The sequence below is a fragment of the Heterocephalus glaber genome, unplaced genomic scaffold (genome assembly GCF_053883595.1).
Source record: "Heterocephalus glaber isolate CG9 unplaced genomic scaffold, H.glaber_assembly_v1.0 deba00001688, whole genome shotgun sequence".
NCBI classification, from domain to species: domain Eukaryota; kingdom Metazoa; phylum Chordata; class Mammalia; order Rodentia; family Bathyergidae; genus Heterocephalus; species Heterocephalus glaber.
Window position 1 is genome coordinate 7263993 of NW_028258413.1, and position 12510 is coordinate 7276502.

At 37.2% G+C, this 12510-nt stretch overlaps 1 protein-coding gene across 2 annotated transcripts in view; it reads left to right on the plus strand.

The window, feature by feature from the left end:
* Tacr3 (tachykinin receptor 3) overlaps positions 1 to 12510 on the plus strand; it is a 70568-nt gene that overhangs the window by 31945 nt on the left and 26113 nt on the right. For both annotated transcript variants that reach the window (XM_004866255.3, XM_087198691.1), the window contains exons 2-3: positions 2332 to 2520; positions 4489 to 4639. In XM_004866255.3, coding sequence (XP_004866312.2) covers positions 2332 to 2520; positions 4489 to 4639 — 340 coding nt within the window. The remainder of the gene's footprint in view (positions 1 to 2331; positions 2521 to 4488; positions 4640 to 12510) is intronic.

The following is a 12510-nucleotide window of genomic DNA, read 5'->3' on the forward strand; positions in this document are numbered from 1 at the left end:
TCAAAATTCATAATTTGTGTCCATCTAGACTTTGAAGCCTGAAAGAACTGATTTGAATTCGAGTTCTTTCCTTTACCAAAATAGAAGCTCTACAAGGATTTTCTGTTTCTACAGTCATTAGGAATAATTTATTTAATCTCAAACCTCAATATTTTTCTGTAAAATAGAGATAATATCATTTGATTGTTGAATTATTTTGATACTAAATATATATAAAGTGTCTGGACATGGTTAGCAATCAAGAATTGTTGCTAGTATTATCTTCACCAACATGAGCCTGAGAGGTGAGTTTTAAATAGTCTTGTATTTCAAACGTGTGCATTATATCTTCATTGTATAGTTTGCTTTGTTTTCCTAAAACAAAGTACTATTTTAATAATAGTGTTTTCATTTTATGATATATTTTATTTTTGTATTTTAAATTTTTTTTTTTTTGGTACTGGGGATCAAACTTGGGTCCTTGTGCTTGCAAGGCAGGCATCAGAACCACTGAGCTAAATCCCCGGCCCTCTATTTTAAATTTTACTGAGGTATAATTGATATACAAAAATTGTACATACTGGGGCCAGGAATATAGCTCAAGCATGAGTCCCTGAGTTCAATTCCCAGTACCAAAAAAAAAAGTTATACGTACTTAACATATGCATTTCGACTATGTATACAGTTGTGATAGAATCATCACAGTAATGACACAAAACATACCAATCACCTCCAACACACTTCCTTTGTTGTCTTTGAGGAAGGTGTTTGTTTTGTCTTACTTGTTTTTGTAGTAAGAACACCCACCCTGAGATCTAGCCTACTGTGAAGTCTACAGTACCATTCAGTAACCCTAAGTCCTATGTTGTACACCAGATCTCTACAACTATTTTTGTCTTGTGTAACTGAAACTCTATGCCCATTAAGCCACAGTTCCCCATTTTTTTCTCCCTTTCGTCCCTGGCAGCAACCATCTATTTGCTACGTCTGCGAGCTTGACTATTTTTCAAAGCCTCATATATATGGAAAAATCCTGGAGCTAAGTGAAATAAGCCAATTACAGAAGGACAAATAGAATTTTCTTATATCTAAGGTTTATATTTGTCTATTAGCTAACACATATAATGAACTAAGAATATTTCTTTAGATAAATGGTGACTAAAGCTAATATTAAAAAGGGTTTATAATTTCCAATAAGTCTACTAAAGATCTAATTCTGCCTTACAATTACATAAACAAAGAGCAATAAACAAATTGACGAATTATCCTTTATATTATTTATTCTTACAGTTAAAATGCTTTAAACTTAAATGATATTCATTCTTTAATGGAAGTATAATCTTTAAAACTATTGCATAAATAAAAATATATTTGAAAAGCACAAAATGGCCAATAATAGAAAATAATTTAAATGTGATGTTCTATTGATAGAAATTTTAAAATTCATTCATTTTCTATATATCAGTTTTTCTCTAAACATTAATCTCCCAATTAATCATACTGCATCCAATTTAAAACTGAAGTTATTTATCTGAGATACATTGTTACTCTGTTTACCAAGGGAATAAAATTTGACTCTTCCTACCATATCCAGAGAATTCTCAACCTCCCTGAAAGTTGCGCTGCAATAATCACATATGTATTTTTCAAAGCCACAAATATACATTCCCATAAAAGCTGTGCTAAACATAGTTACATGCATGGATGTCGTGAAGCTTTGCATGATGCAGTGTGAATTCCATTTTGCGGCAAACAGGAAAGTACAGCCTCAGGCAAACTTGATTTATTCACCCTTATGCCACTCCTGCATTTCTCTTTCGGATGTGAAATGGATGTATTGAAGGTATACTTGATAAAAGACTTTTATCTTTGTCAATTATGTATTATCCATATTACACCTCCAAACGTTTCTTGTAAAAAGTCAGACAAGAAATGAAGGTTTGAGATGTGGAGCTAGTCTTTTTAAGCTTTCCTACTCAATTCAGCAGACATTTATGGTCTCTGACAAGGTGTTGTGCATAGTGCCACATAATCAATACCTTCTACTTACATTATTTCTGCTGATCTTCACTGCACCCCTAAGATGTGAGTGTTCTCATTTCTATCTTAAAAATAATGAAGCTGAGGTTCAAAAAGCTTCAACAAGTGTCAGAATAAGACTTGAACCTGGGCCTTCTAGATTTCCAAGACTATGCCTTGGTTCCCATTGGGTGCTCCCTGTGTATAGGCAGAGTCCTCATCAGCATGTTCACCAGGACAGAGTGGCTTCTATTTATTGGAACACCTTTGAAATCCCATCATTGTCTCCACTAATAAAGGAACAACAAACTGGTCTTGTTTGCTTTTATCCAGGTACATGGCCATTATTGATCCCTTGAAACCCAGACTCTCTGCCACAACCACCAGGATCATCATTGGAAGTATCTGGATTCTGGCATTTCTACTTGCTTTTCCTCAGTGTCTGTATTCCAAAATCAAAGTCATGCCAGGCCGTACCCTTTGCTATGTGCAGTGGCCAGAGGGTCCAAAGCAACATTTCACGTAAGTTAATTCTCTATTATGATTCTCAATTCAGTTTATCAAACACTTAGGGAAATGACCGGGGGTGGGGGGGGGGTATTAAGCAAATAAGTCACGGACATTTCCTTTGGGGCTCACAGATTACTTGGGAAAATAATCATGTAAAAATGCCGCAGTACAGTACGATGTGGTCAGTAAGTTTATATAAGTCGCAAAGGTTTTTAATTAGAAATGTGATGATTTCCATATGGAGTATCCTGGAGTTTCTGGGAAGAGGTGATAAAAGATGAAGTCAAGGTGCGGAAGGAAGCAGAGCTGATATTGACTGAGAAATGACGAGTCAGGGAATCCAAGTACAAAGTGTCCATCACTCCCTTAGGAAGCCTGGCTGGAGGGGAGAGAAGGCCTGGTAGGCCTTGCAGTTGGGTTTTGGTCTCATCTGATTTGTGTTCATTTCTTTCACCATTAAAAAAAAAACCCAAACACAAGGTTGGAAAATAAATAGGAATCCTGTGTGATGGAATTTGATATTTTGTATTTTAGACCCACCATAAGAAAAGCAAAAGGGAATAAAAAAGATCATAAGTATATTATTGATTATAATTTGTCTTATCACATGAAATCTTATTTCCATAAAATGTGTATTTTTCTATTTTCAGAACCTACTTTTTCCTTTTCAAATGGAATTGAAAATGGTTAGGAGTTTTTAAAAGGAGATTGGTATAAATATATAATACATAGCCTAAGACAAGTGTGAATTTTGTGTCAATAAAAATTTAAAATACATCAAAAATATATCAAAAATATAAGTGGAAGGATATTCCATAAAAAATTAAAATAACAGATGGTTCAAATAATGGTCATCTTTTAAGCAGTCATTTTAGCTAATTCTAGCCTCCAAAAGTCCAAGTTCCTGAAGAAAACAATTAGGAGGCACTTTTTGAAGGAAAATTAGACAGCAGTTATTAAACTAAGTGCTGTATTCTCTCCATTATTATTAATAAATCTCAGTTGTTTGATAGTATTACTGTCCTTACATTGTTTGTCAACTAAATTACTTCCCAGTGACCTTAAATCAATATTTAGTAAGCTACTATGAAACAGATAGGTAAGGAGATTTAAAATTCACCTTACAAAACCACACGTGTTAGTAAGACTATTATAATAAAGACCTTAACTACTTTAAAGCCTTCCTAAGATAGTGGAAACCATGCAAAAGTTTATCAAATTCAATTTGGCTTTTACAGTGTGAGTTATGCTCCTATTTCTACACTGCAATCTTGTAATTTTGGTCAAAAGATATGGAATCCTAACATTTAATTCGATAATGACAGCATCATGTCTTCAATGTGACTAATAGGTCTCAGTTTATTTACCCAATAAACAGTGCCACCAAGTACAACCTGACCTTGGAAAAAGGCATGCAAATATCTTTATCAGATTTTAAAATAAAAATATGATGTGTGTTATGTATTCAATATGGTTCCAGGTACCTACTTACCTTTTGTTGTTGTCTTGGTACCTAGTTATATTTTTTTAAAATTTGAGTGGAAAACAATTTATTTCAAGAATGTCTGATGTTGCCAGGTTATACAGACTAGTCTCACCTGGAAGAAAACATATGTCAGGGATTGTTCTGTCCCCCCTCCTTTCCTCTGATGTATATTTAAATACTTTAGCCCAACAGTGACTAAGCGGAGCACTAAGTGGAGGAAAGGAATTCGCTCTCAGTTCTGGGCAAAAGGAACTGGTACAGCTTAAAAAAGCGCTTCACCTCAGTATTAGTTTTCACATACAAAATAAAGATCTGCAAAGATCACTTGACAGCATTTAAAACACATAGATGACAAGAGCATGATGTTTCGGTAGATTTGTAAAATGAGCACATAGAGATAAAGCCAAGTAATCTCTGGCATTTTTATTATGATTTAAAGCTGAACAAACTCAAACTCAAGGTTGGTCTGCGCGTGTTTTCTTTGTTGTTGGTAGGTACCACATCATCGTCATCATCCTGGTGTACTGCTTCCCGCTGCTCATCATGGGCGTCACCTACACCATTGTTGGGCTCACACTCTGGGGCGGGGAGATCCCGGGGGACACCTGCAACAAGTACCAGGAGCAGCTGAAGGCCAAGCGAAAGGTACCAGCTGACCTAGGGTGTGTGTGCCCTGTGGCACAGCGGAGCGAGAAAGCCTGGTTGTCCCATTTTGATGTTGTATCGTTTGATATTCTACTCCTACTTTTTTGAAATGCCTGTGTTTTATCATTTTATTCTCTTCCCATACTGTCTTTTTGTTGTTCTTGTCATTCTTCCGCAAACCACTGTCCAAGTATCATAGCAAAATTAGTCTCAGATAGGACAGTTACTTCCTTACAACGGGACTTTTTTAAATCACCTTTTGCAAAGTATTTTCAAGTGTTCTGCCTGAAGTTTCACACATTTTACTTTAAATGGTATCCCAGTTGATATTATTTCTGTAACTCTAGAAATCTTTGACTTTGATCAAAGCCAGAAGCTACTTTATCCTCAGCATGACATCTTTCCTAGCAGAGGCTATGATTCCTTACCATCTCTCCCTCAGATGTCCTCCTCTCTCCTTCTGTCTCTCTCTCCCTCTCCCCACTTCTTTCTCCATTCTTTCCCCTCAGTGGTCCACCACACGTATCTAATGAAGGGATGAGAACTGTACTGGTGCTATTCTGCATCTCAGTGAGTGATACAAAAAAAGCATACTTCTAATTCACATTAAGTAAGAAACTCTTAAAATGGAGTATTGATGTGTTATTACAATTATGTTGTGAAGATTTTTTCAACTACTGTTAGTGAGTGAGATTTTTCAGCAATGTGTGAAGTTGAAGAAAGATTGTTAGTCCACCTTCTGTCCAGTCAATGTGTGTCTGAAGCATACTGGAGAGGTTTGCCTAGGAGGACTAAGTCTGCAGTCACTGTCGTTTGCCCCATTTATGATTATTTTCTTTATGTAGAACTAGTGGCTCCCCATGGATGTATCCTTTAAAATGCCTCAGGAATCTTAAAACTACTTAAATATATGTACCCACTTACTAGTATTTCAATGAGGTTTCTAAAGTATAAGATAGCAAATAGATGCAACTTTAGTACAACGCTTTTCCCTGGCAGTGACAAATGAGGCTACATAAGAGCTATGCGCACAGTATTTGATATTGATCATGAGCTCTGGTGGTTCACAGTCACATTACACAGTCACCAGTTTTGGCTACCTGTTAAGACCTCCACTAAAATCCCTTATGTGAAAATTATCAAAACTATATATTTAAATCATAACAACTGTGCCGCAAAATTTGACCTAAGAGACCATATCCCTTGATTTAATATACTTTATATTGGCATATAAAAGTCAGATTTTAAATATCTACTGCTCAAATTACAACCTAATTGAAAATACATTTTCAGTTTTAGAATGATAGATCATATATAGAATCCAGATGCTGGATCTAATAACCTAAAATTTCATGAATCTCTCACCTAAAATCACTTGGACTAAAATCAAATTCAATGTAAGAAGGAAATGTATAAGGAGAAGGGCTAACAGCTCTCACATGTAGGATGTTTTGGCAAAGAAATTACATACACTCTTTACTTTTTTTCAGTCTTGAAAATAGCTTTCTTTTTTGTCTTCTTGAATATGCCTAAGTAAGAAAACCATAGATTTGCTTCCAAGTTATTTCCAGTGCCTATTAAACTTAGGGTCTTATCGATAACAAACTAATCCGTAGGGCTACAGCTTGGACCTACTTGGGAAGCAGATGTGTCATCATCTTTCCCATTAGAGTATTTTCATAAATATTACCTCTATCTTTGCCATGTGTGTGGGGAAAAGTGTAATGACATTCTCCTAGAAATGATTTTAAGATTCTTGGCAATGATTAAATATGTCCCAAAATACATGTGTGACTGAGACAGATGAATCCCTGCTGGTGTCTTGGAATAACTACCTGAAACATGAATGCTGGAAGGCCAGTGATTGACAAGATGGGAAGAAAATAAATTCTACTAACATATATAAACTGGACCCGAAGCATAGTTAGTGGTTAAATTATCACTATTACTAAATGTGTCTATGTGAATAAGAAGTGGTGCTTAGATGGAGAATGGAAGGAAAAGGTGAGAATGGTTACATTCGAGCAAGCTAAATTCATTCATGAAAGGTTATCTATTAAAAACCCCTACTGTGGGAGCGCCGTAAACGAAGTGTGTCTGACTCCAGGAAAAGTGTTCTTCCATCGTATGATATCCTTGTGAATCGGCTGAAGGCGAACAGGCTGGTGGCGAGTTTTACTAGTCCTGGTTGACTTAGACTCTATGCGCTGAAGAAGAGCCTGGTCTCCATCTGGTCAAGGTCTCCAAGAGTGCATAGAGCTCTCCCCTTGGTGTGGACGTGTTCTGTGGTTGTGACGATTAAATCCACAGAGAGACACAGACAAGGGATGAAGGAGTCAGGGGCCAGGAAACCAGGAGCACGTGCCGTCTGCCATGACAGCTTGTGCAGACCTCGGTGCCTCCTAGCAGCAGGATCTTGGATGTCAACAGTTCACATTTTAGTTCTTGCCTCACCTCCACACAAAATGAGGAAGTTTGCCGAAGGTTAATTACAAGGATCTCTGCCGTTTAAATTCTGTGGTTCTAATATCTAACACTGTGCCTTTTTCCTAGCAGGCAGTTAATCCATTTTATTTTTATTGTGCCATTGTGTGCCTATGTCAGTAAGAAACCTAAAGGGAACCTAAAATTGGAAGCAGAACTTATGTCCAGGTATTAAAACCTTATTCCTCAGTTTTTCTGTTTAATTTTATAAGAATTTGTTAGGATGGCTGTAGATTTTATTTAGATAAGTGGTCAAGATGAGTTATATGAAGGACAATATTAGTATCCAGGGCCCTATGGTTTCCTGTGCATTCATTGCAACAAGAAATATAAATGGCAAATTTCCTGTGGCTGCTTTTATTCATAGTAGCAACAGCAGCAACAACCTCCGGGAAAGAAAGAATTCTTTTTCAGATTTAGCCTATAAACTAAACCTGTTACTCTTGAAGAGCGGCCACTAAAACAAGCTGGAGCAAGCGTTTTCGCACATATTTCCTTCTCTGTGATTTAATATTTACATCGCATTTATGTAGTGAGCTGGACTTTTGCTGGACCTTTGTCTTCCTTTCGTTACTGTGGCGTAGCGGTCAGAGTGACAAAGGATGTGTGCTCTTCTCTAAAAGCGAGCTCCTTGCAAGGCAGCATAGTCAGTGCACAGTCATCGATCAACAGCTGAAAGGCTGGCTCTGTGCATGGACTGGAGCATTTCTGACTCTCTCCTTATAATCAGCCTATCTCTTACACTACCTTTATTGCACTAAAAGACTAAAGAACCCAGATGCCAGAGACGGCCGACATTAATATGTCGTGGGAATGTGAGACACAACGCACTGGACTCCCTGTCTTCATGTCCCTCTCTCATCTCTCTACCTCCACAATCCAGGCCCTCAGATTTCTACGGATTCTTCCCCAAGTAGTTTGTTAATAATATCCTAATTGTTATTCATATTATTATCAATCGTAACACCTTTAAACATTCATGTTTTCTCCCTTCTTTTTAAAATATATGTTTTCATGTAAGAATTAACCAAACTTCTTAATACTAAATTTTGTAGGGGAATAAAAGTGAAGAACTAAAAAATAGCTTTTTTGGTTTCTGACATGAATCAAAATTTGTCTTCTCTAAAAAGGAAAAAAAATATGGTAAGAATTTTATATAGAAATTCATGATTATTTGACCCATTATTTCTCATTCATATATTTTAAGAAAAGCTTCTGTTTGAGCTAATGAATCGGAGAATGCCATTATAAGGCAATGCCTGACTTGTATGTTTCTGAAATTAGATCAATATTTCAACCTAACAGAGAAAGATGAAAAATTATGCTGTTGGTTCTTTGAAAACTTCACTGTGTGAAGGAAAAGAACTAAAAACAAAACAAAACCATACAACACCTAAGACTTCTGATGGGTTGAATAATATTGCCAATGCATGGAAACAACGAAGCTTAAAAAGAACAAGAGCCACTCATTCACTCTACCTGAATTCATGTACTCGGTCCCATGCTACAGCCTCCACTCGGGGAGCTTCCCCACCCCTGTCGGACATGGATTCCAAAAGCACTTTCTCTGAACCCTTTGATCAAATATTCTCCCTGTTCTGTGTGCCTGGCAGAGGATGGAAACCAGTATGAAGAACTGAAGAAAGTTTCTATATGTTTCTTTCTGGTTTACCAGTCGTGCTTGAGATGTGGAAGTGTTTATTTCTTTTTCTTAACAAAGATAAGCACTATAAGGAGGAAACGGCTACAATCCTTGAATGCTTAACAGTCACTTAAAAAGTTTTCTCTGTGGGCTACCCATCAATATTTCTCCTATAATTACAGATTTAGGGAAGATAGAAGCAGGTTTAGGCATCACAGATTTCTGCCTGGAAAATGAGTCTTAGCGTTCAGAATCTCTCATGATTGCCATAATTCCCCATGCTTCGGGATAGACCACACAGGGTGTATGGTGGGGAACATGGGTACACACAACTGATAATTATATCAATTGGAGTAGCTTTTATAAAATCTATAAAGACAGGTTAGATTTAATAGCGCTCTTCCACTGGTTTTATTTTTAAGCTTAGATCCACCTGAAGTTTATTTGTCTGAGTTGTAGGATTCAACTTCAGGTTTCTTTTCTAAATGCTTTCTTGTGGTCCTCACCATTGTTTTTTGAAAAAATCCATCTTTGCCAACAATAACTCAGAACATCACCATTACTATCATCTAACATTTTCAAATGTACTTGGGACTCAATAAAGACTTTCAATTCCATTGTGATAATATATCAGACTTCTGACTATTCATACATTATTATCACAGTGATTAAACTAATGAAGCTCAGATAGACAATTGTTAGATAGATAGACAGACAGACAGATAACTAACAAGGCAACCCCCCATAGCATCTATTCTTTTTTCCACAAAATTTTCTCAACTATACTTGCTTCTTTATTTTTACATTAAAATGCACAATCATTTTTCTATTTAAGATTATTTTATTTATAAGATTGGATAAATTTTTATTAAATTTGAGAGAATTGGTTAATGACTACTTAGTAAAGAAATTAGGGAGTGGATTGATGGATGAATGAATGAAGGTCATTATTTAAGTTACTCCTAAACTGTACGTAGACTATAGTGCCAAGTTCAGAAGCTTATGATCATTGTGCCAGGTTCAATCTCTGGCTCTAGCACATAGCTCGGGTAATGTAACTTAGAGAGCTTAGTTATATGAAGTGGAAATAAAACACACACTAATGCCGTTATGTGGGGATTAAATGAGGCAATACATGTTGAGCACTAGTTGTCCCCTGCAAATGTTATCTGTTATTTTAGGCACTGCACTGTGAACCTATGTGCCAGTACTGTGAAGGTGAGAAGGCATCATGTGGGGAAAAAGGAAAGAGGTATCTAATTGCCCATTTGTCTTTTTAAACATAATGTTGACCTACCTTCTCTAGTGAATCATAGTTTGCAGTTGACTTCCACATACAATTGTAAATTATTTAATTCTCATGACGTCTATGTAAATGGAATCTGAAACTAGCTCAAAATCTATGATGAAAAGTCCCCAATATCATAAGCTTTGGTAGCAATCTAAGCATTGTTTTATTTTATACTCACAGTAATTTGTTGGGTCATGTAAGAAAAAAGTTACTTTTCTTTGGAGGCGCCTAAGTAAGAAAGTTGTAAGTGGAGAAGGTAAAAGTGAAATGGAAAATGGAAAGGTACCAATATGAAAGGCTTTGATAATAATCATCAGAATTTGGTGACCGTTTAGAGGTGGAGACTGAGAGAAGGAAAATGAAGAGACTGTGTTTCAGGATTCAATTGCTAAGAAAGCAAAGATGCTGTTGACAGGAAATTGAGAGCTTGTGAGGAAACCCAGCAATGTTTGGACGAAGAGGAATCCACTTTGGAAGATAGCAGCAGGGTAGAAATGTTCATCTGCAGCCGGAGGTGCCATCCACCTTATGCCTGGGATGATGGCAGCTCTTGGACTGCGTGAGCGCAGGTTTATGTTGCCCCACCATATTCTCTGACTGGAAATATCCACAGGAAGAACATCCCGCCCCACCCTCGGAGAGGCATCTCTGTGTGAAGATAGGTAGGTGCCCCTGCTCCTGGGTATCTGAGCACCAAAGCCTCTGCCCTCTGCTCTGGCCCCTTCCAGCCAAGCTCCACTCCTGACCTCCCATAGCCAGCAGAAGACCAGAAAAAAAACCTCTTGTGCCCAAACTGTAGGCTTCTGTTTCTATTTATTGCATTATCTTTGCCTTTTACTTCTAATTTAGTAGAAGAAAGGTTTCAATCAATGCAGAAAGGTTGAATGATAGCATTATTCCTCTTTGCTAGAGGTTGCCAGTTAGTGACAGGTTAATAAAATATCCTTTGAAAAAGATGAGTTAATAGCTAACCGTTCATGTAGTTATTTTTGTGCCCTCGAAAGTAAGCAGGTTGATACCACCTGCTTTCATCTGTTTCCATTTAATGGGGCATCGTAATTATATGCTTCTTTCAGTCATCGTGTGTAGCCTTTTAGCTTCTGATCCTATCAGTGGGAGATGCATTTGTGGCTGTTGACTCTAGAGTGACAGACTCTCAGAGCTGACTTGTGTGTTCTCTCTAACTTCTACTTTGAGACACTATTTGTTTGAAAAAAGTCAACTAAGCATGAGGAAATCTTTGGTCATAAAACAGAGCATATCCAAATAATTTATAGAGTAATTAAAACCTAAGCCAACAAGCTCAAAAAACCATCTGGCTATTTTTATGTGGCTTGGCTAGTGATATTTCATTTAAATTCATAGTAAATAAGCTGACCTATAGATCACTTGTTACTTTATTCACTTTTAAGCAAGGATTACAAAGTTTGATACTTTTCCTTCACAGGTTCAATGTTTCCTTCTTTAATTCCTTGTATTTATTGTGAGGTAATATGCCTAAGCACTCAGGTTCACGTATATTATCTGATCTGTAGCCTTATTAACACTGTAATATTAGACTTAACCAACTGATGATGTAACCAAGGCTTAGAGGGTTTAACTTCCTCGAAATTACTATGTCAAGTAAGTGAAGGAATCTGGTTTAGAACCCAGAATGACACTAAGATCAAGGAAATAAATAATCTATTGCATGGTGGCACACACTTATAATCCCAGGCTGAGGCAGGAGGATCACTGTGAGTTTGAGGCCAGCCTGGGCTACATAGTGAGATCGAGAGCAGCCTGAACTACATGGAGAGACCTTGTCTTGGAAAAAAATAAATAACTCAAATAAGGCTTGTGGTATTTCTAAGAAAAGTGGGGCATTCTGTCACAAGTGCTTCCTGGACCTGTTGTAGAATACTGAGTACAAGATGGGCTGTGCTGGCTGCCATATCCTCTGTGCCTGCCAGAGGATATATGCATCCATCCATAATGCCGGATGGATGAGTGGACAGACGGATGGATGGATGGATGGGTGGGTGGACAGATGGATGGATGGATGGATGGATGGGTGGACAGGTGGGTGGATGGATGGATGGACAAACTGATGGATGGGTGGGTGGATGGGTGGGTGGACAGGTGGGTGGATGGATGGATGGGTGGGTGGGTGGATGGGGCTTTATGTATCAGCTGCCATCTCATTTTATACACAAAAAAGTATGCTGCTATATGATGTGACTTATTCAAACTCAGCATTATTAAAAAAGGGAGAAAACTCTGGAATCTGGTCCTAAATTCCAACCTGCTACTCTGCCCTTAGTCTCAGCACACACAAAAGAAAGATTTTAAAGTGAATGTCCTCAATGCTATCTTTTACTCTCAGGGCTAAAAATGAGAACTACTTATTGATAAATGGATTAAACTGTTCTTGAAAGTACTCCATATTTCACTAAATATTTCATTTAGTAGAAT